General features: G+C 34.8%; 1 protein-coding gene across 15 annotated transcripts in view; it reads right to left on the bottom strand.

Moving 5' to 3' along the window:
• SLC4A10 (solute carrier family 4 member 10) overlaps positions 1-27,494 on the bottom strand; it is a 381,685-nt gene that overhangs the window by 25,688 nt on the left and 328,503 nt on the right. For all 15 annotated transcript variants that reach the window (XM_025404367.1, XM_025404368.1, XM_025404373.1 and 12 more), the window contains 6 exons: positions 16,879-16,984; positions 12,105-12,266; positions 10,565-10,678; positions 8,958-9,119; positions 2,538-2,789; positions 1,241-1,309 (listed from right to left, as the gene is read on the bottom strand). In XM_025404367.1, coding sequence (XP_025260152.1) covers positions 1,241-1,309; positions 2,538-2,789; positions 8,958-9,119; positions 10,565-10,678; positions 12,105-12,266; positions 16,879-16,984 — 865 coding nt within the window. The remainder of the gene's footprint in view (positions 1-1,240; positions 1,310-2,537; positions 2,790-8,957; positions 9,120-10,564; positions 10,679-12,104; positions 12,267-16,878; positions 16,985-27,494) is intronic.

The raw sequence follows: 27,494 nt of genomic DNA, 5'->3' as shown, positions 1-27,494 counted from the left end.
TAACAAATAGAAAACGTGGAAATGACCATGTATGACTTTGAAGACTAAATCAAAAAGCACTTTTCATCCTTTCTCTCTCATTCTCTTCTCCTTCTTTCTCCTCTCTCTTTCTCGCTCTCTTTCTTTCTCTCTCTCTCTCTTTCAAATTGCTCAGTTTGAAGGAGTTACATTCCATGTTTTGAAGACACAGTAAGTATTCCATGGAGAGGCTACTGTGGCAAAAGACTGAGTCATCCTACCAACAGGTAGAAAGGAACTGATGCCCTCATGCCCACAGTTGTGGAATAGACATTTTGGAAGCAGATCCTCCAGCACTATCAAACCTTCAGATGCTGTGGACCTTGTCCACACCCTGACAGTGACCACATGGGACATCTTGAACCAGAACCATCTGGCTGATCTGTTGCCAGATTCATGCCTAAAGTATTTATTTAACCAATACTTACTTAAATAATGTACAAAGTTCCCCTTATACTTGAAACTGCCTATACCTTTATTTTAGTCTAATTTTAAAAATAATCCTATAAATATAACAGTAAAACAAACAAAACAAGGTGTAAAAACCCCAGGATATCACTATGTCAACAAATTGTTTTTATTTCTACACCTTCCTTTACAACCCATCTCAAACTTATGGCTTTATAAACCTATGGTCAGTAGTTTCTTACTGTGTATTATGTCTTAAGCATTTTTGCCATGTTACTTTTGTAGTTCCTAAAAGTACACTGGAACTTTAACTGATACAAAATTATCAATTTTCAGTGAATATACCATAGGTTACTTAATTATTTTATTGCTGTTAGAGAATTGGGTTGTTTCCAATATTATAACAGTATGTGTTAAAATGAACATCTTGGTACATAAAGATTTTTCCTATTCTTACCAATAGATGTCCATACACAAGATTAAAGTGTCAAATATTATAAATATTTGGATATGTATTGAAATATATTACTATGATTTTTCTAAAAATGCTGTAAAATCTAAGCCTCTTACAGTTTTAATATACTTACGATAAATAAAATACCATAAGTTTATGAACCTTAGATGCTGGAGAGTATCTTCTTTAACTTTTGTAACTGTTCAAACAGGTTTTGAAGAAAAACAAGTTTGAAGAAACTTAATTGTGGTCTAAAAGCTGTTCCTCAGGTGGCATCATTTTCTTAGCTGTCACATGACTTATCGGTAGATCTTAAGATAAGTCATCACAGATGTGCCTGTAGTACTGTAAGTAATTTACCTGAATTCCCTTTAGAGATGAAGCACCCATATAAAGAAACACTCCATATAGCACTGGCATGGGAATAAACTGTAAAAGAACAATTGGAGAAAAGGTACAAATCATTTTCAAATATATTGTGGTTTTGCATTTATCAAAGAAAAAAATGGAGAAAAAAGGCATTTTTGAGTAGAAACAGTATAGTACAGATTCAGAAGACATGGATTCAAGTTCCAGCTCTAGCACTTTTTAGCTGTGTAACCTTAGGGAAGTTACTTAAGCTCTCTGTGCCTTAGTTTCCCAATATCTAAAAGGAGATGATAACAATAGGGCTGTTATAATTATTTAATAAGTCAAAATCTATTTTTAAAAACCATGTAGTATATAATGAACAATAATATTATTATGCCACTTTAGAGACAATTTGAATTTTGTTTTACAAAGATAAGATATTTGGATTAAAGGTAAAGAAGGAAGCTAACATTTAGATGTGTTTCCTGCATTATGCCAGGTATTTGTAAATATATGGATTACTCAGATTTTCTCCTTTTATTGGAATAATTCACCATCATCTTATGTCTATAAGATAATTACTTACATAACATAATTACTTACATAATTCTTGCAAAGGTACTTGTGTTAATGATCAAATACTAGTAAACTAGTAAATGATTAAATAATTTAATTAAAATGTCAAATTATTGGCAAATAAAATGTGTTGTAATTTATAGCACAATTAACACACCTTGGAAATATCTGACAAAATTACATGACAAAATAATTACTAGTTAATCCCGTTTAAAATAGATTTCAAGTTTTCTGTGGAAAAAAAATCAGTATATGCAAAGATGATGTCCAGACAGTGGTTTCATAGAGCACTTAAAATGGACCAGGCTCATTCCTTCACCTCTATATTTTATTAATAGTAAGTAATATTAACTGCTAATATATTTATCCATTGACAAGAAAATAGAATCTTTATGAATGCCCGTAATGAATTCAGGTCACAAGTCAGTCAGAAACAATGAGTGACTTTTTCCCATAGCTTGATCACCATTTCAAAATTGTTACAATAATTTACTCATCAAATTTTACTTTGCCAGACTAAATTTTTATGTATTTAACGGTTTTAAAATATAGGACATAATTTTCCTCCCTTAGGTTATGAAGAATTATATAAACATGGTTAAGAAATTCATCACTTTCATCACATGCCACACAATATTTGCAAATTTATGGCTCAGATTCAAATGAAAATATTAAATTATGATAAATATATTCTTCTTTCTCTCAAGTTCATAAAGACAGATTTCGTTACCTTCAGAATACTGGTCATAAAGACTGATGAACCCATAAGAATAAAAATCATAAGCCCTGTAACCCTTTGCTCCCGAATGCCGAGAAATTTGGGTTGTTCTCCTGGAGCTGAACATTCTGATTCCAGTTTTAGGCTATTGACATGAGTGATGGAGAGGACTGTGGCAGCCACAAACCATGGCAGGCCCATGATGGAGCATACACCGAGCATGACAGCCACCATTAATAGGTCCAGATGGTACCCACAACCTTTCTGTTTAAAAAAGAAAGAAAGAGAGAAAGAAACGGTGTCAACAACAGGGCTAAGGATGGCCTGATTGCGAATAGAAACCACTTCCTGATGATACTCAACAAGCCCTTCATATCAGATCTCCTGGAGTAAACTCTTAAACAAACATTCAGTTTCCAATTGCCCTCTTTTGTCTCATTGGGTGACTTTTATTAGAAAAAATAATATCATGGAGCCTAAGCTCCCCTGTATAGTCATTTTTTTCCTTAATATAGTGCTATCTTGTTCTAAATTGTTTAAGTTTCAACACTAGACAAATTAAGCCCCTCCTTAGAAATCACAGTTTTTTGTTTTCTATTTCCTCTGTTATGCTACTCCACTGTCAATAACCTCCAGGTGTTGCAAACTAAGTGCTTCCTAGGCCCAGGTAGGAAACGTAAAGGAGGAAAAATAGGTGCAGTGGGGTGTGTGGAAACTGCCCTCTTGCACAGACAGGGTGCTCTCGGAAGAGGGAAATCAAAGATCGGGAAGAGCACTCCCTCCATACCCCGTAGGAACCAAAAGTGTAGAGCCACAGAAGCAGCCAAAGGTTTGGCCTACTTTATGTTCCACCTTTCCTTTTTAATTTTTAGTGACTGCTTCATGAGAGGCAGTATAATAAAGTGGTTAAGAATATAAGTTCTGGAGTCAGACTGCCTGGAATGAAATGCTAGCTCAACCAATAAATCACTTAAGCTCTTGTGTCTCTTTTTCCCTATCTGAAAAATGATGATGATGATGACAGTAGAAGGCACCTCACTGGACCGTTGTGATAACTAAATGAGTTAATGTTGTAAATAATTTAGAATAATATCTGTTGAATAGAAAGCGACCAGAAAATGTTAGGTACTATTATATCCTAATGGTTAAGCAATAAATGTTTCTTTTGTACTCATTAGGTTTCAAGGCTCCTTAATAAAACTATTAATATGTTTCTTAAGAGCAGATAACTTATATAACTTCTCAATATTTCCTCTTGTTTTTAGCACAATCATTGGCACACAATAAGCAATCAATAAAAGTTACAAATTGACTTTTTTGAAAATAAAATATGCATCAAACTTTTCAGAATCAAATTTAGTAAGTGTAATTTTAAAATAAATACAGCAGTTAAATTTGTTATTATGATCATGAGCAGAAATTACCAATTCTTCTAGGAGAATAATAGTCTGATTTTTAGCGGTAGTTTTATATAACTTCAAGCAGTTTGCAGTTAATATGAAAGCTCTTATAGCCTGGAGTGTGAAACACACTGTTGCATATTTGTCATGGTAGTCTTTCTCTGTGATTTTGTTTTCTTAGTAACAAGATTCTTAAACTCAGTTGTACTTTCTTTCCTTTCTGCTCATCCCTTCCAAATTATAAAAGTGCAAGAGATGATAGTGAGGAGAAAATGAGAGTTATGTACCTAAAGACCTGTTCCTCCTATGTTGGCACCAAAGCAGTGGTACCCTTCATTGGCTCAGCTTACTGGGGCAATGCTACAATTCACCAAAATGTCTAACTCAATTTCCTGAATGAATATGACTCTGGAAACTTTTCTTTGCAAGTAACTCAAGAAAGAATTTGATTAGTAAGAGCTGAAGAGTAGGAAGAGAAACTGCCTGGTGTCAGCATAATCAAAAAAGCATAGGAAAAAGCTTTGCCAGGACCGTAATATTGTACCTTGGCCTTTTGTAAAACATTTTGGAAGGTGTAATTCCATAGAATAGAACTCAGCTTTTGATCCCTTTAAAGGACAACGTCTTAACCAGCTTGAGAAGTGTTTTGTCCTAGCAACTCTGGAGGGAGAAGGATGTAGAACAGTGAAGGACCTCATACTTAAGCCTCTGCCTCTAAGGGAGTACAATGTGAATGCTGCTCCCTGGGAGTTGTTTTGCAAAATTGTGGTACTGCTAAGAGAAAATGAAAGATGTAAGAGGAGCTAATGGCTGTGAGACGAACATCAGAGGAGGGCAGAAGACAGGGGGCCTTGAGAGTCAGGCTTGTACTTTTTAGCACACCTGGACTTTCTCAGAGTCCACATTCACTACAGCTCAATAATATGAGGGAGACCTTCGTCATGATAGTGATTTCCAATAGCTCTTATTGAATGTTTAAAAAATATGATACAAATGTAAACAGTGGGATTCTGAATTGCAGGAAGTGGGCAAAATAATTCTTTCAGAGGAAATAATTTCTTTTCTAAATTCATAAAGCTAGCTTTGTAATGTATAAATATATAACAAAAACAAAAATATAATTTCCCCTAATTATGCTGTACAACAATGGGAGCATCTTGATTCAATGTAAACCAAAGGAAATAAATAAAGCACTTCTTGCTCTTCCCCTAACTAACCAGTATCCTTCTTGCTTTTCATTTAAAATGTCTTTAAAAACTTGGACTTTGTAACAAAATTATTAGCTGATAGGCATGCCAGCCAAAGAGAAGTACCCCTTTGTCAGAGAGAGAACTCTACACCTTCTAACATATTTCTGTAGATTTTTTTCTCAAATAAAGACAGAGCTAGAGCTTTTATTCTCACATTCATCCATGAATCACAGGAAATGGACATATGGGAGGAAAAGGGAGCATAGCAACAGGTGATGCTACACCAGACCCCACTAAAACCAACATGCAGCAAGACAAGAGGCCAGCCAAGAGGACCATCTGATACCCAGATGCCACTGCTGAAAAAATTCATTTCAAAGCTTGGCAGCAATTTCCTGCATCTGTCAAGTTAACCACATAAAAGACTATAGATTGACATGAAGAACCAGGCTGACAAAGAGGGCAAAAAAGAACATATCAAATGCCATAATCATCAAGAGAATATGGTGCCAAATGAATGTTGCAAATGCATTCATTTACTCAAGTGATCCGGGATTGTATTGCTGTTTATTAAAAATGATGTCAAAAGAAGCCTGAACTGTCTACAGAAACATGTAGAAAAGCCCACAGTTGTATCTTAACAGAAACTTTCTTTTTTATAAGATTATATCTCTCTTTTCACATTTAGAGAATGTGCTTTAAAAAGCCCAAGTAGATATTTTTAATGCTTTTCAAAGGGATTCAGTTAACTTATGCCTAATCCACTTCTCCAAGGGAGAAACAAACAAACAAACAAACAAACAAATGCTAGAGAGAGTATGGATTTATATGTACATTTATGTATAATATACATGATACTTCACATTCTCAAATTTTTATATTTGCCTCTTCTTTCACTCTGGAGCCATCCGAAGGATAACAGAATGCAATGAGTTCAAGTTTTACTAATTTTGAGCTCCCGCATTCTTTGGGAGTAGTAAGTCACCAATACAGTGCAACACAGCTTTATTGTGTACATAGTGACACTCATGAAATGATAAAAACAGTTTTTTTTTGTTTTTTTTTTTTGAGACAGAGTCTCACCCTGTCGCCCAGGCTGGAGTGCAATGGTGCAATCTCAACTCACTGCAACCTCTGTCTCCTGGATTCAAATGATTCTCCTGCCTCAGCCTCCCGAGTAGCTGGGATTACAGGTGCCCACCACCACGCCCAGCTAATGTTTGTATTTTTAGTAGATATGGGGTTTCACCATGTTGGCCAGGCTGGTTTCTAACTCCTGACCTCGTGATCTGCCTGCCTCGACCTCCCAAAGTGCTGAGATTACGGCGTGAACCACTGTGCCTGGCCAATAAAAAACATTTTTATCAGCATGAGAAATATCGTCTAAAAGAAAACCAGCCACTAGTTCTGGCAATAGAGGTGAAGAAAAAGTAAAAAGATCTAAAATATGTTTGGGAGAGATAAAGAATGAAAAGAGGAATTCTGAGTTGATTTGGGTGTATGTAGACTTAGATACATGATGTGGAGTCTACCAAGTGTTTGATACACAAACTACAAAACATGATTCATTAAACAATTTCGGGGAATGCTCCAACTAAGGCAAAAATGGGTTTCTCAAAGTGAGAAAAGAAAATTAGTAAAAGCTGAAAATGCTTTCACAAGTGGTTAGCTTGTGGTCTGGTGATATACTCAAGAAACACATCTTTTAGTGAAAATGTGGTTCAAGTCAAAGCCAGGAGACTGCAAACATTTCAGTGAAGCGGGGAGAAGTACTATGGAACAAACTGTTACTCTGAGTAAATAACATTCTGAGAAGGTGATTTTGTTGTTGTTAACGGGAAACCCAGTAGCATCAGACCACACTCTACAGAAGCTTAAGGAGATAAGAGTTGTAGGCCCAATAGGGATTCAATGTAGACAAAATACATCTTCACGGGAAGAAATTTGCTTTTAAAGTATTCATATCTAAGGAGGAGGATGGAGAGTTCCGATTCGCAGTGACCAAGAACGGGCTGACTCTTCTGCCTGTGGCCATATAGCAGAGTTCATGATTAGCCAGATTTGCTATATCACTTACTAAATCCAGAGTAGTAAGGGGCAAAAATATGAAACTTTTGACTACATAATCATTTCTTTGCACAATAAAACAGATTTAGTAATGTAGCCTTAGGTTTATTTCAGTGACAAAAATAGTTCTAGTTCTGCATTTAATTCTATAAATGCAAGTACTTGAAAGGACCACTTGAAGAATGCTTTATTACATTTTTGTTATTCCACAGTGTATGTGAACGGGGAAATTAGTGTATTTGTCAATGTGGAGCTTTGGAAAGGCTGTGAATGTCAAGGGCTCATGAAGAACATGGAGTAAGAGCAAGTGCCATGTGATTTATAAGGTTGAGGGCCCAGGAAAGGGCAAAGATTCAGAATGGCCAGGAAGGTAATAACAATCTCAGGACACATTTCACTTCCACACTTTGTTTTAATATGATTCCACTTACAACAAGAAAAAAATGCTGCCTGAATCCATTTAACTGATGGCCCTTACAAAGGATAATTTTTTCAGTGGACTCACTAGAATTTCTGCCTAATTATGAAGGCTAAAAAAATCTTTTTTGAAAGGTAAATAATAATTATATGGCTTGCTTTCTTCCTAAAACAGTTTTTTAGTTGATTTTTTAAAATGTGTCATTTAATAAAATACATAAAGTTGTGAGAATTCTGAAGTTACATTCTACAAAGAGAATGAAGAATGTCCTTTGCTTTCAGACACACATTCTCTCCATCATATACTCAAAATTCCTTCTTCATAAGATTTATTGCAAATAAGTGTGCTTTCTTACATTTATGTTATTATTGTTATTAAAAGCAATGGCAAAAACCACAATTACTTTTGCACTAACGTAATATATTGTATCAGAGTTTAATCAGAGATTTTTTTCATCTTTCTAACATTCTTACAAAAGAAATCCTATAAAGCATGATTTCTTTATAGAAATATGACAATGATTTTTTTCTCCTAGAGTTTAAAGGGTATGTGAAAATAGCTGGCAATTTCTCCATGATACCAAAACAAAAACAAGATTGTGCATGTTCTGTTTTTACAAGGTTTGATGCAGATTATTTTTAACCATTTAATGATTTCATTGACTTTATTTAACATATTCCTGAAAGTAAGTGATAGTGCTTACATTACAAATCTCAGGCAAATTGCATACCAGTGAACAATTTTGATTATTCACAACTGCAAAATGGCAAGGTCAGAATGTAACCAAGACACATCTATATTTACTTATTCTTTTTATAAAAGAGACAGTGAAATCTGCAATAAAACTCAAAGATGTCACTTCCAAACTGTGACGTTTATGTCTGGATTTTGTTGTTATAGGCAGAAAGAAAAATAATTAAAGAAAATAAGAAATAGTTGAAGTTGTAATTTATTCTGATAATGAATTAAATGTAATAGATACACTTAGGGTTAAATAGAGGAATAGAGGAATCTCAGATGTAAGACAAGTTGGTATGGTTGTACTTCACCAGAACAGATTGTTATTTCACTAAAATATGCTAAATATGGTAAAGTTAGAACTTTGACAATGTTTTTTTATTTTATGCCTTGGAGGTGAGTTCTCAGACTTGAGCTCAGCCAAGTGCTACAAATAAGTAAATTCTCAAAGCATTTTAAGACCAAGTATCTTGTAAGACAATAAAAATTATACATCTGAAAATGTTATTTTATATATTTCACTGTACAAATGAATAAGAATACAGGAGAAGTCAAATGAACATCAGTTAATATCAGTTAAGTCATAATGATTTACATTAAAATGAATGTTAAAATATACCTTTAGCTTATGCTCTTTTCTGTTGATGATGACAGCTGTAATCTGTTGGTCCATAAAAATTAGGATAGTACAAAGCAGAGCTGGAATTATAGCAGCTATTACTGTCCACCATGGGTTTGGACCTAAAGGTGTAACAAACCAGCCACGATCATCTCTGGTGGGCTGTATAAAGTAAAGGATGTGCATAGTTATGAACTAGATTAATGAATACTTGATCAAATTAAGTCTTACAGATGCTACCAGGAAAGCCCTAATTATAAACAGAGGAGCTGAGTGGGCTACAATAAATAATAACAATACTCATAAAGCACTTAAAACCATTTTAAGTGCTTTAAATATTTTAACTCATTTTTTTTCTTCACAACACTCTAAAGATGACACAGAAAAGAAAATTGAGGCATAGAGAGATCCAGTAACTTGCCCAAGATCTCAAAGCTAGTACGTGGTAGAGATGGGATTTAAACTCTGACAGACTTGTTGAAAAATCTGTGTTCTTAATCAATACCTGTATTAAATAAAATAATATCAATATTTACCATTAACTATTGGAAAATGTATTGAAATTTACAAATAGCACATTGACACATAGAACGCTGTGCTAGAACTGAGATACAAAGATAAATCAGAGGCTTCTTTCAGTTTAGAATCAGAGACAGACATCTAAACAGAATACATCATTATGGTATTGTAACTGTTATTTTTGATGTGCAGAGGCTATTGAGTGAAAATGGAAAAAAAGATACTTGGTCAGAGCAGAGGCTCAGGGAAGGGTTCCAAACATGACTGCTGTCTGAGATGATTCTCAAAATTTCATCTGACAAGAGTCCTATATAGAAGTCCCCAGCCCTGTTTGACAGAGAAAACAAAGGGGCACTCCTAATCTGAAAAGCTGAAATCTGAAATGATCCAAAATCTGAAACTTTTGAGCACTCACATGATGCCACAAGTGGAAAATTCACACCTCACTTCATGTGATAGGTCACATATATTATTAAGAATAGTGTATAAAATTACTTTCAGGTTATATGTATAAGGTATATAGGAAACAAAAATAAATTTTGTGTTTAGACTTGGGTCCCACCCCCAACATACCTCATTATGTGTTTGCAAATATTTCAAAATTTGAAAAAAAAAAAAAAAGAACTCTGAAACACTTCTCATCCCAAGCACTTTGGATAAGGAATGTTCAAACTGTACCCTTATTAGTAACACGGTCAGAATTCTATTTCCAATCTATTTTTATCTGTTTTTCAAGCCTTGTTCACTGTACAATTCTGCCAAGATAATCCTTTTCTCTTAGTTTTAAATGCTTCCTTATCTTTTAAGAATGTTATATATATATATTTCAACTGTCAGAATTGACAGGAAATTTTTTCGAGCAATTTTTATATTTATAATTATTTATATTTTGTAATTCTTATTTTTTTAAACATTAGACCCCAATTTTAGCCATGCTGTGTGCATTTCATTTACTGCTCTTCTAATCTAAATTCTTTATATTTTCATGAAAATTCTAAGTACTAGGGTTATAGGTATCATCTAAATGAAGATTAGACCGAGAGAGATGGGGAGAGGGAGAGAGATAGTAAGTGCTATGATAAATTCACCTTGAAAACACTTGGTACTTGTAGTTTTGGAGATGGGATCCCAATGGCATAGTCAATTAAAACCATACACAGAATTGTAAGAAAGACAGCAAAGTCACTCACTATGGATCGAACCTAAAAATAATGAAAACACTTGTCACTTAAAGTAGCTATAAATATCAAGGAATACTCAGGAACATAATCTAGAGTCACACTTTATAAACACTTTATGACATAATATCATAATATTATATTTTATGCATACTATAAGATTACCATTAGCTCTGTCAGAACCTGAATATATATTTATGTATCACTGTCGTTAAGATTGGTACACACTCAACCTTTCCAGAATGAGGCATTATGGAATAGCTACATCGTGGTTGAGTTGTTTTCAATGTTTATTTAAAATCTAACTTTATGATGAACCCATGCATGTGAATATTCAGAACACAGAATAAGGTAGCACGGGCAGAATTTGGTGGATTTTAGGGATCTCTTTCACACAGGTAACATTTTAATATGATAAACTTGAAGCATCATAAAATAAAATTATCTGTTTTTATCAAAGAAACATAATGTTTTAGTTTATCTAGAATATAAGCATGACAGTTGGGAATGTACACAACAGAGTGGGCAAATTTAAAATTTATTCTATGTGAGCCAATTTTTAAAGCCATTTCTCATTTATAAAGCCAATTCTGAGCAAATATTCACATACAATTATTATCCAGATCTAGTCTATTTTAAGATGCCTTTATGACATACACACAAGCATACACAAAATGCTTAAGATTATTGTTTCAGCTTATAAAAATGTTTTTGTATTAATCAGAGTAAGTTTTTTGGGGAAATAAATGAATCTTCCACTTTAGGGAAGAAAGTGGTGACAAAAAAGAAGCTCCTTTCGGAAGGAACAGTTCTTGAAATATTTTCCCAGAGTGGAATTTTGATCATAATCTATAGCTCATCCCTAAGAAGCTTGTTTCCTTGTTTCTTTTCCTTTTTTTAAAATTTTTTTTTGGCGGAATCAGACATTATAGGTGTTACTTTGCAGTGTTAAATATTGAACTAAGCTGTTTCTCTGTTTACTTTCCTTTCCAAATATGCAGATGCAAACGTAGTGGGTTAGGGGGAGGGACTGACGGTTTAAACACTGAAAAAGAGAATATTGTTCCAATGAGTCTTGCAGGGGCTTCCCCAATTAGAGAATGTAATATAGACTCCTCTGAGGTATCTGTCAGGCTGGAATAGTTCCCACTGTTCACTGGGCAAAAAAGTGACAATCAGTAATGCAGTGTGTGCTGTGAATTTCCAAAAACGTCAGTAGGAAAGTAGGAGTTGATCCGCGGGGTTTGCAGTTAGGAGAGAAGCCTGCATATGCACTCCCAGCACCTGCATCACAAAATTCTTTCTCTTCAGCCCCTTATCTCACCCCACAACTAACCTGGCAGCTCACTCACACAAAAGCCTTTCAGTAGCTCCCTTTATTACACCAATTACTCTTTCTTTTGTCCTATGTTATTTTACACTTAGATCAAGAAAATTATAGTCTAAGTACCTTGGTTGGAAAATATCTGCTAGTCTTGAACTGCTTCAGGGTGGCTGACAGAGTAACTGTGGAAAAGAACAGGATCACCGACCAAAATAGAACATCTGGAACATATGGGTGATCATGGCCACAGGCCCGTCCAACATACTCTCCATGCAATGATTTGCATTCCTGCCAGAGGAAGTAAAACAAATGGAGCTACTAAGAAAAAACCAGACACATTTCTTGCAGAAAACTAACACCTTCTGATCAATTGTAGTTCAGATGCTGAGGCTTTTCCTTTATGGCTCTCGCAATGATTTAACAGGCATTACATTACAACTTTCAAGTTCAACTTGGATGGGTGGTGAGAAATATCAAAGGTTTATGAAAAATTTGAACATGAACCACTTTTTAAATTTAAATGTACAAAACTAATTGATTTACCAATTAATTAATGTGCATTAAATATAATACCTACTAAGTTCCTAACACCAGATGTATTGAAAATATGACATACGTAATAGTGATTGATTACTAAGGTCAGACACTATGCCCAGCTATTTAAATACATCATTTAAATTACTTTTCACAACAATCCCATAAAATAGGTTCATATTATTATTTATATTCCATGTCTGAGGAAACTGAGGCATAGAGGGGTTAAATAATTTGTTGTGGCCTCACCACTGGTGGGCAGCCGCAGAGCTGTGATACAAACACGACTTCTGCAGTGAGATTATTATTGCTTATTGACGGAGAACAATGTTTTGTAGAATTATCTAGTCCAAAAGCTGCCAAGAAAGATGAGAAAGGCAACAAGAAAACTATGACATACAATGACCGAAATGAAATTGTAAGTCAAAGATGGGACTATCGAACTTGGATTAAAGAACAAATGAGATAAAATTACTACATGAGCAAGGCAAAGCTCATATTTACTATGACTTCTCCATGGGTTATTTTTTCTTCTGCAACTGTAGTTCTTCTGTAAGAGCCTGAAGAATTATTTCTAATTACTGCCTTAGCCATGAGGTGGCAGCAAAGTCAAAAAAATTTTTTTTCTCCAGGAAAAACACCATTTCAAACAAATATTTTGAAAGAAAAAAAATTATTTTAAACTTACTTTGGTTTATCTTTTTAAAAATTAGATTACTAAAGTATTTTTACATTTCAAAACAGGAAATAATGGTTTAAACAATCCAGTGATCTCATTAGTCCTTGAGATATTCTTGCCCTGAACATAAATTGAATTGCAGAGAGATCTTGGAGAAAAATATGAACTCATAGATTGACCACAAACACAGAGTCTGCCTAACTTCAGGCCTGAAATCCTTGTAGAGCAAAAAGTAAATACATTCCAAAGATTGTAGAATAAATCACAAATAGCTACCCTGTCATCTGAAAACAAACAACTAGTAAAATCTACTTGGAGTTGCTAGTTACCCTAAGCCTGAGAGTCTTGAGAAATATAGTTAATATACCTTATCATTGTCTTAAAGAATCTGTCCCCTTTTCTAATTTAACTGCAAACATCTTCCTTGATAGGCAAAGTTAAATTCCAATTATTCATGTTAAGCTAATGCAGAGCACAGCAACTTGGCTAATTGAAAAACCATAGAAAAATCCCCCAGGCCTTAATTAAAGTTTTAATTTTCCTTCTTTCAAAATGCCGTAAAAATAGATAAGGTGGCAAAAATGAATCCTTGTGTTTTTCTTCCTCTTCTGCACCTGTCCAGAAATGCTAGCAGAGCAATTATTAAGCAATATAATGGGTAGCAAAATGGTTACATAGAAAAAGGAGCTAAAAGTTCCATGATAAACACATTATCTATAAATTTGTGAGCATCTTTTGTCATTTCTACAGGTATAAAAGTCATTTGGCGGGATCTTGTTCTCAATTCTTAAGAACATAGATGACATTTAAAGGATCCCTTAGCTGTCTTACACTCTATAATTTGCCAATGGCCTGCCTAGTTACATTAATTTAAAGCATATTTGAAAATGTTATTTATTTTCTCTTTGGGAGTAAACAAAATGCTAACTTTAAAAAAGAAAAATTGTGACCTGCTAAATTCAACATTTATTTTCAGTTTTAAACGAATTGTATCCCCAACACACACACGGAGGCACACACACATGCACACATACATACATGCACACATACACACGGAGTAAGTCCTGAAATTTAGAAATGAAAACCAAATCCAAATCCTGCTCTCTTCTTTTGAGTCTAACATATGGTTTCAGTTACAATGGGTACTCAAAAAATGCTTGTTGACAAACTGATTTCTACTAATTACTCTTCAAACACATTCTAAGTTTCAGCAATTCTATAAGTTGGCAAAAATTAAGTTAGATAAAATAAGAAATTAAAGTTGGCATTAGTGTCCTGCCCCTTATATATGTACAAGCTAAATATGTAATTCAGGCAACAAAACACCAAACGCTGGTTAACTGCTTATGAATATTTTAAATCGTGCCTAAGGATTTCTTATAAAGGCTGATTTTTGAGATCATATATATACACACTTAAGTACTCTAGCTTGCCATAAATATTTGCATTAAATAGTAAGATGAAACTGTTTCAAAACAGACATTAAGTACTTTTATCAAATGTTTAACACTTACTATGCATAGAGCAGTTTGGGAGAATCAAAGAAAGCTAAAGTTCTTTGCCCTTGCTGAGTTGGCAAGGTATAAATTATAATTCATGAGATATGTAACAACTCAATGAAACATTACAGGACCTGCCAAATAAATAATATGTAAATTAAATGTTATATCACTATTTTAACAAAATTAGTTATAAAAGCCACTAGAGTTCAGTGCTTTATTAATAAAATATTTTTGATGACAGTATGAACATATTGAGGAAAAAGCATAAAAATTAGACAAAAATTTTAATGGTCTTTTTTTTTACTTAAACATTACAAGATTGTTTTCCTTATATAGTATTCCCTCTGGTGATAAAAACTGTTTCTGGTCAAGATTAGCAATTATCCATTGCAAAAACTGCTTTTAACTAATGAAAAATAATATGAAAATTTCTGCCTGAATGTTAGCACCTAGTACAAAACTTTTTAAAATGACAAAAAAAGAGAAAAAAACCAACAACCCCACAATGCTGTGTTTGCTTCAATTGTAAAATATTTTTCACTATTCTACTTGACCTTAAAACTTACGGTATCTAACTCACAGCTAGCCTGATAACTGTGCTGTATGTCTGCTTCTTAGAACTCTAAAAATTCAGAAGTTTCTAATACATAGAATGAATATTATTATTTAGTATTAAATTATTCACATAATACAAAATACATATAGAATAAACTATCATGTTATATAACTTAGAGATGGGATCATTTGGGTTTTCATATTGAAGAAGACATCAAGAGGCTCTGTAAACATAATATAGTCTACCAAAGAAAATATAGACAGAAGACCCACTACTGATTTCATTAATCATGACCCCATGTCTAAATTCTGAATAACTATAGCATTTTTTTCTTGATCAGCTCATCAACTCTTTTATTGTTCAGTTAAAATGGCTCTTTGAGTGGAAGCAGCCTGGCAATGTTATTTTTCTAGGAAAAAATAGGTGGAACTGAATAAACGTTAACAATAACAAAACAAGAGTAACTGAAGGCTTATTCTACAGAATACAATTAGGGTAAGAATAGAAGTAGTAAAATATAGGCCAAGATAGAATTTTAAATAAAGAGTAAGTAATTTGATTTCAATTTTGAAAGAACATGTTCAATAGAGAAAATCAAGAAAATACTCAATAGATCATATGCTCTTTACAAGAATCATGTTTAGAGTTTTATAATATCTGTACAACAAAAAAGATTTCTATGTTCCCTAACTGGACCATTTACTAAAATAGTATGCATTTGATCAAATGAACTAGAACTCATATAGTTTTTTGCTGATAGTCATAATAAAATTTGAGCCTATATGGGTAGGTAAAGTGGCAGAAAGTTTGAACCTGTAATGTTTATAACTGGGAAAAGTAGAAAAGAAAGTAGGTCTACTCAGATTTTAATACTTATTAAAAGCAGAATACATTTTCAAATTACAAGATTTTATTGAACCAGAAGTATAGAATGCAAATATTGATAGGTAAAGAGGCACAGAAATTATAATAGATTCAGAAAAATAGAGAAATGCAGGTATGAAAAGAAAGAAATTACAAAGCAGAGAAACGCCAAAGGAAATAAGACAATGGCACAGGATTTAACTGTTATAGGTGAAAAATATGTTGCCATGCCCTTTCTTGAGTGGGAGATAACAACAAAATGGGAAAAAGAAATATCTTGTTGAGGGAGGTGCCAGAATTTTGTGAAGAAAAGTGATATTTGTTCCTCCCAAAGACTTTAGTATTGACACTAGAATATTAGAAACAGCCCCTTCCCCCCAGCAGATCCGGAACAGCTGGAGCAGCATTACAGAGTAAAGTAAGAGCATTCTGAGTTCTCTACACAGAGGCAGACTTAGTTCTGCCATATGGTTTCATTTAGGTCAACACCACTCATATTTAATGTGCTTTCAGTCCATCTCAGTCACATAATTCTGTATAAATGAGCTTTTTGAGCAATTCTGGTCTTCTACTAGAACAACCTTAATAATGAAAGATAACCCCAGTTTACTGATGAGCCTCTGAAATGATGAAATTAAAATTCAAACACAACTATTAGTTTTATAATATTATGCATTCAAACAAATTTTACTGTAATGGCAATAATTGAGTCACAATGTCAACAAAAGCTCTTAGGTATGACTTAATTTTCAATGTTTTACTTACTGACACAGTTAGATTCTCCCATATTATGTCAGAGGCAGAAATATTGGATTCCCTCCATTCCTTCAATGTATCATTGCTGGGATTATGCGGTTCCACACAGTTACACCTGAAAAGGCAAAATAGTGTCTTTTGTGAAATAAGTAGCTTTTTGTGACTGTACCAAAGAATAATGTATAATGGCTCCATTTTCTCCAGTCACAGCATTCCTCTATTTGACAGACAAGTAGTTAGGTTATCCTAAACTACACCACAACAGACTATTTTCAAAAATCAAGAAGGATGGACTGTTAGGATACTAGAGTACTCTACAGTGTTTCCTGGAGTGAGAGCTCCTTATGATACCCATTTGGTCCTAAATTATAAGTCAAATAGAAAAATGATAAATATCCAAATCTACTGTCACTATGTAGTTAATATTGTAAAATCATATCAATTAAAATTAAAGGGGATATTTAATTCATATTCTGAAGATCATTTATAACTGGCATATAATTCAAAATTAAGGTTGGCTGAAGGGAGAACTCTAGGTACCTAAGGATATATCAATGAGAAGAAGATATAGACAAAGATACCCACAAATTAATAGCCTTAGAAGTGAACTTTAATTTACAATTTGTTTTCCAAAAATTCATTTGTAAACTTGCTATTTGCCCTTCAGAAAGCATTTTTGTATAGAAGAATTTAATAAATGGTGGTTGGTCTCCCAGATTAACCCACATACACCACATAACTTGTAAGTTCATTGGACCATTCTTTTAGTGATATTAATTGTACTATAGAACCGAATTGCCATTTCTAAGGTTATTACTATAGAAAAATATCATATAGTTTCTACTTGGTCTGCCTAAGCAACAGTCTTCTGCCTTCTACATCAGGAACTTAGTCTGTTTCACTTTACCACCACTTATTCATTCTTTAAATAGTTATTGTCTATTACTGCAAACAAACAAACAAACAAACAAACAAACCTGAGTTGGGCAGTACAGACAGATATGGTTCTTGCTCTCACTAGGGAAATTGGAGGATTCCCCAGGGAGGCTCACTTGGAGACCCCAGAGAAACCTTAAAAACTGAGCTCCTGTCCATGACGGAACAGTAGGTCAGCCACACCCAGTTACACCCCCTACCTTGCTAACCACCAGTAGGCTTTCATTCCTAAGGGTTAAACAGAAACAAGCTCTTCTGAAAGACTTGCTCCATGGCTGATTTCAACCAACCATGTTACACTGCCCCTTGCTTTTTGTAGTTTCGACACAGCAACTGGCTAGCATTCCTTCCTGATAAGAGACCACTGAACATGGAGTGGTTCTGGCCAGTTTACGGAGACTGCATGCTGAGTCCCTTCATGTCCTCTGCTTCACCTTTTGACATACAGAGCTTAATTTTAGTACATTTAAATGTTGTTTCCACCACGAAGTGAACATGGGACATATGTAACAGACATGTTAGCTTACTACACGTGTGCCCCTTCATGAATATTCATAGCTCCTCCTATAGTCGGTTGAATATGTATGCTAAACCAATCCATTCAGTATGAATTCCTGTTTCATTTTTCCTCCTTCGAAGCACCTGCTTTTCAGTTTTAACCAGAGGCTCCATTTCCCACTTGCAGGTTGTGATACCCCCTTTTAGAAATAAAGCTCTCCTCCGTAGATTTTGCTACTTTTTCAGTAGACATTATAAGAAGAAAAAAAATTAAACGTGGAATGATTTTGAGCCTCTGGTGAAATGTTGAAAAGGAGAATTCATTTGATTGTGAAGTTAGGAACATTGTTGTTTTCTTTCCTTCAGTATGTATTTTTCGAGTTATTTTCTTAGTGGTTGCTCTAAGGCTTATCACATATATCCAGCTATTCTGTTCTAGATTGTTCTGTTGTTTTTTACAATGTCCTGGGACATAAATTGCTCTGGGGGTCTGCTCCAATTAAATTCCAGCCTGTTTGCTGCAGTAGCCTTTTGTTTTTTATTTTTAAAATATAGACAGGGTCTTGTTATGTTACCCAGCCTAATCTCAAACTCCTGCGCTCAAGTAATCCTCCCACCTCAGCCTCCCAAAGTGCTGGGATTACAGGTGTAAGCCACGGTGCCCTGCCTGCTGTGGTCAGTGCTTGAGGTTTGTTCTGACCCAGGAGGGTTCTTCTTAGCTATCTCTTTTCCTGATTCTCTCTCATACACTAGCTGATCTGGTTTAGCTTTTCTTTCATGAAGCTACCAACCTCCTCTTAATTGCTTTCCACCAGAACTTACATTATTTGTGAGAATACCTTTATCTTGAACTTCCCTTTACTCTGCTTCAAATAAAATTAGTTCCTTTGCAAAGAGCTTCAGTGCTCCCACTGGGGAAAATCTCGGATGCATGGCTTCAGAACTAGGGATGGGGACAGCATTGTGTTCCTCTGTAAGTGACTCCCCTGCTTTAGGAGCAGGGAGCTGAGCATGGGCAATAATCAGAGCCTCATTAATAATTGAGAACCCATACTATTCTCAGTGTCCCAGGCCTGAGGTTGAGCCGTCACCCTACGGGTAGGAGCTGGGTGACAGAAGGAAGCCCCAATCTCTTGGATTCATCAATTTAGCCCCAGCTAAATTCATCCAGAATTTAGCTTCTGGAGGGGAAGGGTGAAGAGAGACAAGAAATGCTGTCAGCCTTCTCCTCTTGGGAACATACAGTTGGCCTCAACTGGAAGCTAAGGAAGCCCTGTGTTCTTGGTCAAACTTGCCCAGAGTTAAGCTTCTGTCATGCTGAGCTGGGAGGAGAGGAAGGGAAGTGGGTTGTGACTCAAGTGCCTCGGACTCATTGTTCTTACTAAGATTTAGTACACTTTTTGGAATAAACATTTCTTCATTTGCTGTATACCCTTAAGAAAATTTCCAGACTTTTCATGATTGCCTTTTAATATTACTTTAACCAGTACAGTTGTTTCACTGGAGAGAGGGTCTGCCGAGCTTCTTATACCACCATTCTGGAAGTATATACTCATAACATTATTTGTAAAGTGCTACAGAAGTCATGACACTGGAGCCATGGAGAGGGAAGCACTGCACATTACTTGGTTCTACAGTAAATAATACTTACATAATTATAATTACATAAAGATTTCTACATTTTTAAATTTTTTAGAATCAATCTTTAGGCAAATTACTTAACACTTACCCATGGTTACAAAATAACATATGTTAATAGCCATTACAATAGAGCCGGGGGTGGGGATGTAGAAGGCGAAGAGAATATTGGGAGGAAAAGTGAGAATTATTCATCTCCTCTTACAAAGTAGAATGTAAAGAGAGTTACCTATGGCTGATAGAATCAGAAATGGAAATCTACATATGTTATTTGTGGCTATTTACTTATAGCTACAGAGGTTACAGGGATGATGGAACTTAAGATGTGATATTATCATATTGAAAAGGGAGGTAGAGTGAAGAGGCAGGCTGGGGATGAGTGTGGAAAATTAGCTAAATCCAGTCAGGTGCAGTGGCTCGAGCCTGTAATCCCAGCACTTTGGGAGGCAGAGGCAGGCGGATCACAAGGTCAAGAGATAAAGACCATCCTGGCCAACATGGTGAAATCCTGTCTCTACTAAAAATACAAAAATTAATGGAGTGTGGTGGCAAGCGCCTGTACTCCCAGCTACTCAGGAGGCTGAGGCGGGAGAAGCACTTGAACGTGGGAGGCAGAGGTTGCAGTGAGCAGAGACTGCGCCACTGCACACTCTCCCTGGCGACAGAGCGAGACCGGTCTCAAAATAAAATAAAATAAAATAAAATAAAATAAAATAAAATAAAACAAAACAAAACAAAATAAAAATTAGCTAAATCCATATTTATAAGAGCAAAAAGTAAATTTGTCACACTTAACATTGGTAAAACAAGAAATAAAAATATAAGCATATTATTTAGAAATTTAGAGGCATCACTAAAAATAATTTTTAAAAAAACTTTATTAAAAATGTTGCCTTTGAGTGAACTGGTGCTTTTAATTATAATCTTCCTGTATTATTTGTGGGGGTTTTTTCCCCCAGGATGTGTATGGACTATTTTGATAACAATAAAATGTACTTGAAAAAAATAATTAGTTCTTCTTGTGTCAGCTCTAAGTTTGTTTTCTCATTTCAGAGTGTACAAATTATCTCAAAATCTCTCTTATATTTGCTTTGTCTCTTTTTTTCTCTTCTAAAAGTTTGAAAGGTTTGCAATCATGGGAAAGCCAGTTGAATATTTCTTTTGTACATACCATGCCCTCCTCAATGAGAATTATATGCCCAAGATATTTGGATTATTTTCAACAGCAGAAGGCAGCCTAGCATGTTATAGGTTATAGATTATTATTATCGATAATAATATAAATTATGTAATAATAATTCTTATATTTATTATATAATAAATACTATTATAGATAATAGTCTATAATCTATAATTATAATCTATAATAATAATCTATAAATATCAACTATTATACACAAACTCTGATGCGATTTTGCATGTAATGAATCTTCACCATTTGTATATAAACTGTGAACTCAATTGCTGCATTGGAACAGTCTGACAGAACTGATCCCAGGCAATAGGCCTTGGTCCGTAGTCCTCAGACTTCCAAATAAAGCTAACTTTTAAAAATGTAATTAATTAATTTTGGAGACAGGGTCTCTCTCTGTCTCCCAGTCTGGAGTGCAGTGGCATGATCTCAGTTCACTTCAACCTCCTCCTCCCAGGTTCAAGCGATTCTCGTGCCTCAGCTTCCCGAATAGCTAGGACTGCAGATGATCGCCACCATGCCTGGGTAATTTTTGTATTTTTAGTACAGGATGGGGTTTTGTCATGTTGCCAGCTGGTCTCCAACTCCTGGCCTCAAGCAATCTGCCTGCTTCAGCCTCCCAAAGTGCTGGGATTACAGGCATGAGCCAATGTACCTGGCCTGAAACTTTAAAAGCTTGATTTTTTTTTTCTTTAGTTAACAGGGCTTCAACATATGAATTTGGGTGGGGTATGGAGAAAAATTCAGTCTATAACAATAACTCCCTGTTCTTTACTTCTCCTCCTTAAGACAGAGTAACCTTCAAGTAAGCCTCCACTTTAGGCTGTGCTTTCAGGGGAACCTAGATTGCAGTAAGTTTTGTTCCACGTGTTTGGTAACATTGAAAGCTTAGGCATCTAGGCATTATGCACAATGCTTAATTAACTCAATAAAAAGTTAATGATTGTCATGCAATATACCATGCTAAGTGTAGTGTTGGATAAGACAGATATAATCTTGGGTCTTTCTTTAAATGCAGGAGAAAAATATTAAGTAGCCAATTACACAATTATTTGAATACATCTGTAAAATGTACTATAAAGAAGTCTGGCCTACTAAAAAGATAAACAAATAGGCATCCACACCTTGAGTCTGGGTGTTCAAGGAAAACAGATCTAAAAGAGGAACAGAATTTGGTAAGGCATAGTGTGGGCATGGCAGTGAGGGTGGGGAACTAGAGAGAGCAAACAGCGTTAATGTGGCTGAAACAGAAGGGGTGGAGGAAGAGATGGGGTATGGATCTGAGACAGGCAGGGCCCAGACTGTGCAGACTGAGTGCTGGGGGCCCTGGTAAGTATACTGCATATTAAAATAATAACACTAAATAGCCTTTGGTTTGTGATTAACATTGATTATGCTGCCGTCATTTAAGGTCCAGATCATTAACTGAAATGATAGTTTAAATGATATTGAGTATCTTTTTTTTTTTTCTTTTTAACACAATGGTATGAGACTAGAAATCAATAACAGGAAGAATTTTAGAACATGCAGAAATATATGGAAATTAAGCAACATACTCCTCAACAACCAGTGGGACAATGAAGAAGTTAAAAGATAAATTTGACAATGTATTGAGACAAATGAAAATGGAAACACGACTTGCCAAAAACAAATACTTTTGTGGGTTGCAGCAATAAGAGTTCTAAGAGGAAAGCTCATGGCAATAAACACTTACATCAAAAAGGGAGAAAGATCTCAAACAACCTATAACATTGTACCTTCAGACACACAAAATAAGGAGAAACTAAGTACAGAGTTATTAAAAGGAGGAAAATAATAATCAGAGCAGAAATAAGTGAAATACAAAGTAGAAAAACAATAGAACTGTTCAACATTCTATTGTTGAAATAGAACGTTCTATTCTATTCTATCTAACAGTAGAAGAGCTCAGCTAAAGGTTGGTGTTTTGAAATAATAACAAAATCCACAAATCTTGAGCTAGACCAAGAATAAAGGAGAGAAGAGTCAAATAAATAAAATCAGGAATGAAAGAGGAGACATTAAAACACACTACAGAAATGCAAAGGATTATAGATCCAACATATTGAATAACCTAGACAAAATGGATAAATTCCTAGACACATATAATCTACTAAGGTTGAATCAGGAAGAAACAGAAGATCTGAACAGACCAATAAGTAAGGAGATTGAATCAATTACCAAAAGCCTCTACCAAGAAAGAAAAGCCCATGACCTGATGGCTTCAGTGCTGAAATCATCAACCATTTAATGAAGAACTAACACCAGTTCCTCTGAAACTCTTTCAAAAAATTGAAGAAGAGAAGTACATCCAAACTCATTTTATGAGGAAAGCATTACAATGATACAAAAGCCAGACAAGAACACTACAAGAAAATATTATAGGTCAATATCCTTGGTGAACATAAATGCAAAAACCTTCAAAATATACTAGCAAATTAAATGCAACAACACAGTAAAAGAATAATTCATTATGATCAAGTGAGATTTATCCCAGGGATGCAAGGATGATTCAGCATTTACAAATCTATAAATGTGATACACTACATTAACAGAATAAAGAACAAAAACCATATGATCATCTCTACAGACACAGAAAAAGCATTTGACAAAATTCAACATTCTTTCATGATAGAAACTCTCAAAAATTAAATATAGAAGGAAAGTACCCTAACACAATAAAGACCACATGTGATAAACCCACAGCTAATATCTTACTCAATGCTGAAAAGTTGAAAGGTTTTCCTCCAAGATCAGGAATAAAACAAGAATGCCTACTCTTGCCAATTTTAGTCAACATTGTACTGGAAGTTCTAGTCATAGCCATTAGGCAAAAGAAAGAAATAAAGGGCATCCAAATTGGAAAAAAAGAAATAAAATTATTCCTATTTGCACATAACAATCAGTAGCACTTTAATACCCTAACAACAAACTATCTGAAAAGAAAATCAAGAAAACAATCCTATTTGCAATAGTTACCAAAATAAATTTAAAATACATAGGAATAAATTTAATCCAAAGGAGGTGAAAGACCTGTACACTGAAAACTATAAAACATTGATCAAATAATTGTCGAGGACACAAATAAAAGGAAAAATATCCTCTGTTTATGGATTGGAAGAACTGATATTTAAAATGTCCATACTAACCAAAACTATCAATAGATTCAATATAATCCCTGTCAAAATGCCAATGACATTTTTTACAAAAATAGAAAAAAGCAATCCTAAACTTTGTATAACCACAAAAACCTCTAAATAGCCAAATAAATCTCGAGTGAAAAGAACAAACCTGGAGGTATCACAATATCGAACTTCAAAATATACCACAAAGCTGTAGTAAACAAGGCAGCATGGTACTGGCATAAAAATAGACAGAGACCAGTGAACAGAATAGATAACCCAGAAATAAATCTATGTATTTAAGGTCAAATGATTTTCAACAAAGATGTTGACAGCATACAGTGGGGAAAGGACAGTCTCTTCAATAAATGGTGTTGGGACAACTGGAAGGAAGGAAGGAAGGAAAATGAAAGGAAAGGAAGTGAGAAAGCAAGCAAGCAAGCAAGAAAGCAAGCAAGCAAGCAAGCAAGCAAGCAAGAAAGAAAGAAAGAAAGAAAGAAAGAAAGAAAGAAAGGAAAAAAGAAAAACAGGCAGGAAAGAAAGAAAGAGAAAGAGAGATAAGTCACATATATACATTGTGGAATACTTTTCAGGCTTAAAAAGGAACAAAATTCTGTCATTTTGACAATTTGGATGAATTTCAAGGACATTATGTTAAGTGGAATAAGCCAGGCACAGAAAGACCAATACCTTGTGATCTCACGAATATGGGGAATCTAAAAAGATTGAACTCATGGAAATAGAAAGTAGAATGGTGGTTATCAGGGGCTCAAGGAGTAGGGGAAGAAAAGATCAGACCTAGACACATCTAGAGCAACTGTAGCTCCAACTCTCAAGAAATGGCATTAAAGAAAAGCACTTGAACACTGAGAGGTCTTTTGCAGAGTCAGTGGACCAAACTCCTTACGGTAGTAAAGAATTGTGGTAGAAAGATCCTATACTTTGCATTTTTCCAAAGAGAAGTAGGAGGCAGATCAGGTGAATCCTGAACTTCTAGAACCACCACAGATGCCTAATCCATGTCATCATCCATGTAAAAGTTGCATTTTCCTCCATGATCCCGATAGTGAGTGCCAGTTTGGGACTCAGAGGCAAGTCCTAATGGAAATAACCTTTCATACTTAATAAAGATACCCAGGTACTAGACTAAGAACTAAGGATAGTAAAGCTCAGTAGCATGTCCATAGTCTGAAATGAGATGAGTGCTTATTTTAAAAAGTAGAATCTAATGTCTCCATATTGATCTTGAATCCTGCTCCAAATGGAGGCTTATAGATTATAACCATGGCAGCAGCCTCCTCAAAGTGTCAACTGGGTCTGCAATGTCTTGTTCTGAATGTCTTGCTTTGGTTTTACAGTAGTGGCAGTGTTAGGTAAAAAGCATTAGGTGAACAAGCAAGGATCATGGGTCCTCAAATGTCTTGCAACTGTTCTGCTCATACATATCTGAACCTACCAACCTCAGTCTGTAAGCCAGTTCACTAGTAGTATATTCCCTTAATGGGAAGACTCTCCCAAATTGATTTCTCTGTTACTTTTTTCTCAGAAAAAAAGGCCCAACACCATAAGAGTTTGATGGGAAAACAATTTCATACTCTGAAAACCTAGTGTAAGTATATTTATTAATGATAAAAAGGAAACTAAAATGCAAAATAGGGAAAATATGGCAAATTTCTGGCAGGAGTATCATAATAAGAGAGAACTAGCATTATAGTGGATATATACATGAAATGCATGTGTGTGTACATAAAGTATATGTATGTGTACTTTTATAACATCTATAAAACAATTTTATTTGAAGATAGGTTGGGAACAAACACATTAGTCCTTTGATCTCCTTTATATTACTACCAAGGGTCACATCTATAGAGATTTAAAACTATCCCATTTTTATATTTTAGCAAAATCACTGTCAGTTCTTCTAAGTTATCTTACCCACCCAAGTAACAAAACCAGAGCAAATTGTAAGTTCTATTCATTTGAATAGTGGATTAGTAAACTGAAGACATAACTGATTCTAAATTAATTTTTTTAAAGCACCATCTTATGCTTTTACTCTGATGTATCCTGGGGGAAAACAATCTTCATTTAAAAGAAAATTAGTCATTGCTTAAAGATTTAAAAAGTATTAACACATTTTTAAAATAAATAAAAAAGGATGGATTGGGGTGATGCTTGGCTCCTGGGAACCAGTATCATGGTGTTCAGCTGTAAGACTGGCCCATTCATCCTCAACAGCAACCTGGTCAATTTAGGTACCAAGTAACTCCAGATGCTGCAGCTGATTATTTGCAACTGGATGAAATGTATAGGTATTTTGTTCCCAACATCACCTTTGGTCATTCTGTGGTAGAAAGTCCCTGAAAGAAACTAGGCCAGAATCCTGTCTTCAACATGCACAAGATGATGTCCAGGCCAGAACAGCAGCTGAAGCCAATGGCTGTGGCAAGAGCCAATCAGCCAATCATCTCAGGATACTGAGAACACAGGGGCTTCGATTAAAAACATGTGGAGACCAGCCTGGCCAATATGGTGAAATCCCCTTTCTACTGAAAATACAAAAATTAGCCAGGAGTGGTGGTGCTCACTTGTAATCCCAGCTACTCAGGAGGCTGAGGCAGAAGAATTGCTTGAACCAGGAAGCAGAGGTTGCAGTGGGCCAAGATTGTGCCACTGCACTCCAGCTTAGGCGATAGAGCGAGATACGTCTTAAAAAACAAAACAAAAACATGTGGCAGAATGAGATGAAGATTTGATCTTACCAGAGATCTTATCTACTTCGTCAACTTTGCTGGAAGGGCAGGTTATTCAGTGATTTCCCTCCTTTCTTAATCTTACCTACCATTTTTAATTCCACCTACCATTTAACAACATTAGATAATGCTGTTGTGTTAGCGCTGAGTAGAAAGGAAAAGTATTACTTCTATAATTAGTAATACTCAGTAACACTGAATTACTTTCATTAGGAGGTAATATTGAGTTGAATACTGATTCTGCCCCTTTCTAGCTATTGATCTTAGCAAATCACCCAACCCCTGAGTTTCTATGAATTCATTATATAACTAATATAATTATAATATAAATTAATATAATTTATTCAGTAAGTATAATTATAACAACTGGGCAGGATTTGTTGAGAATTAAAAGAGATACCATTCTATATATAATGGTATATAAAGCTTCTAGTACTATTCCTAGAGTTTCATGGATGTTCAATACAA

This window comes from Theropithecus gelada, chromosome 12, assembly GCF_003255815.1.
Source record: "Theropithecus gelada isolate Dixy chromosome 12, Tgel_1.0, whole genome shotgun sequence".
In the NCBI taxonomy this organism is placed as follows: domain Eukaryota; kingdom Metazoa; phylum Chordata; class Mammalia; order Primates; family Cercopithecidae; genus Theropithecus; species Theropithecus gelada.
This window is presented reverse-complemented; position numbering and strand designations above follow the sequence as displayed.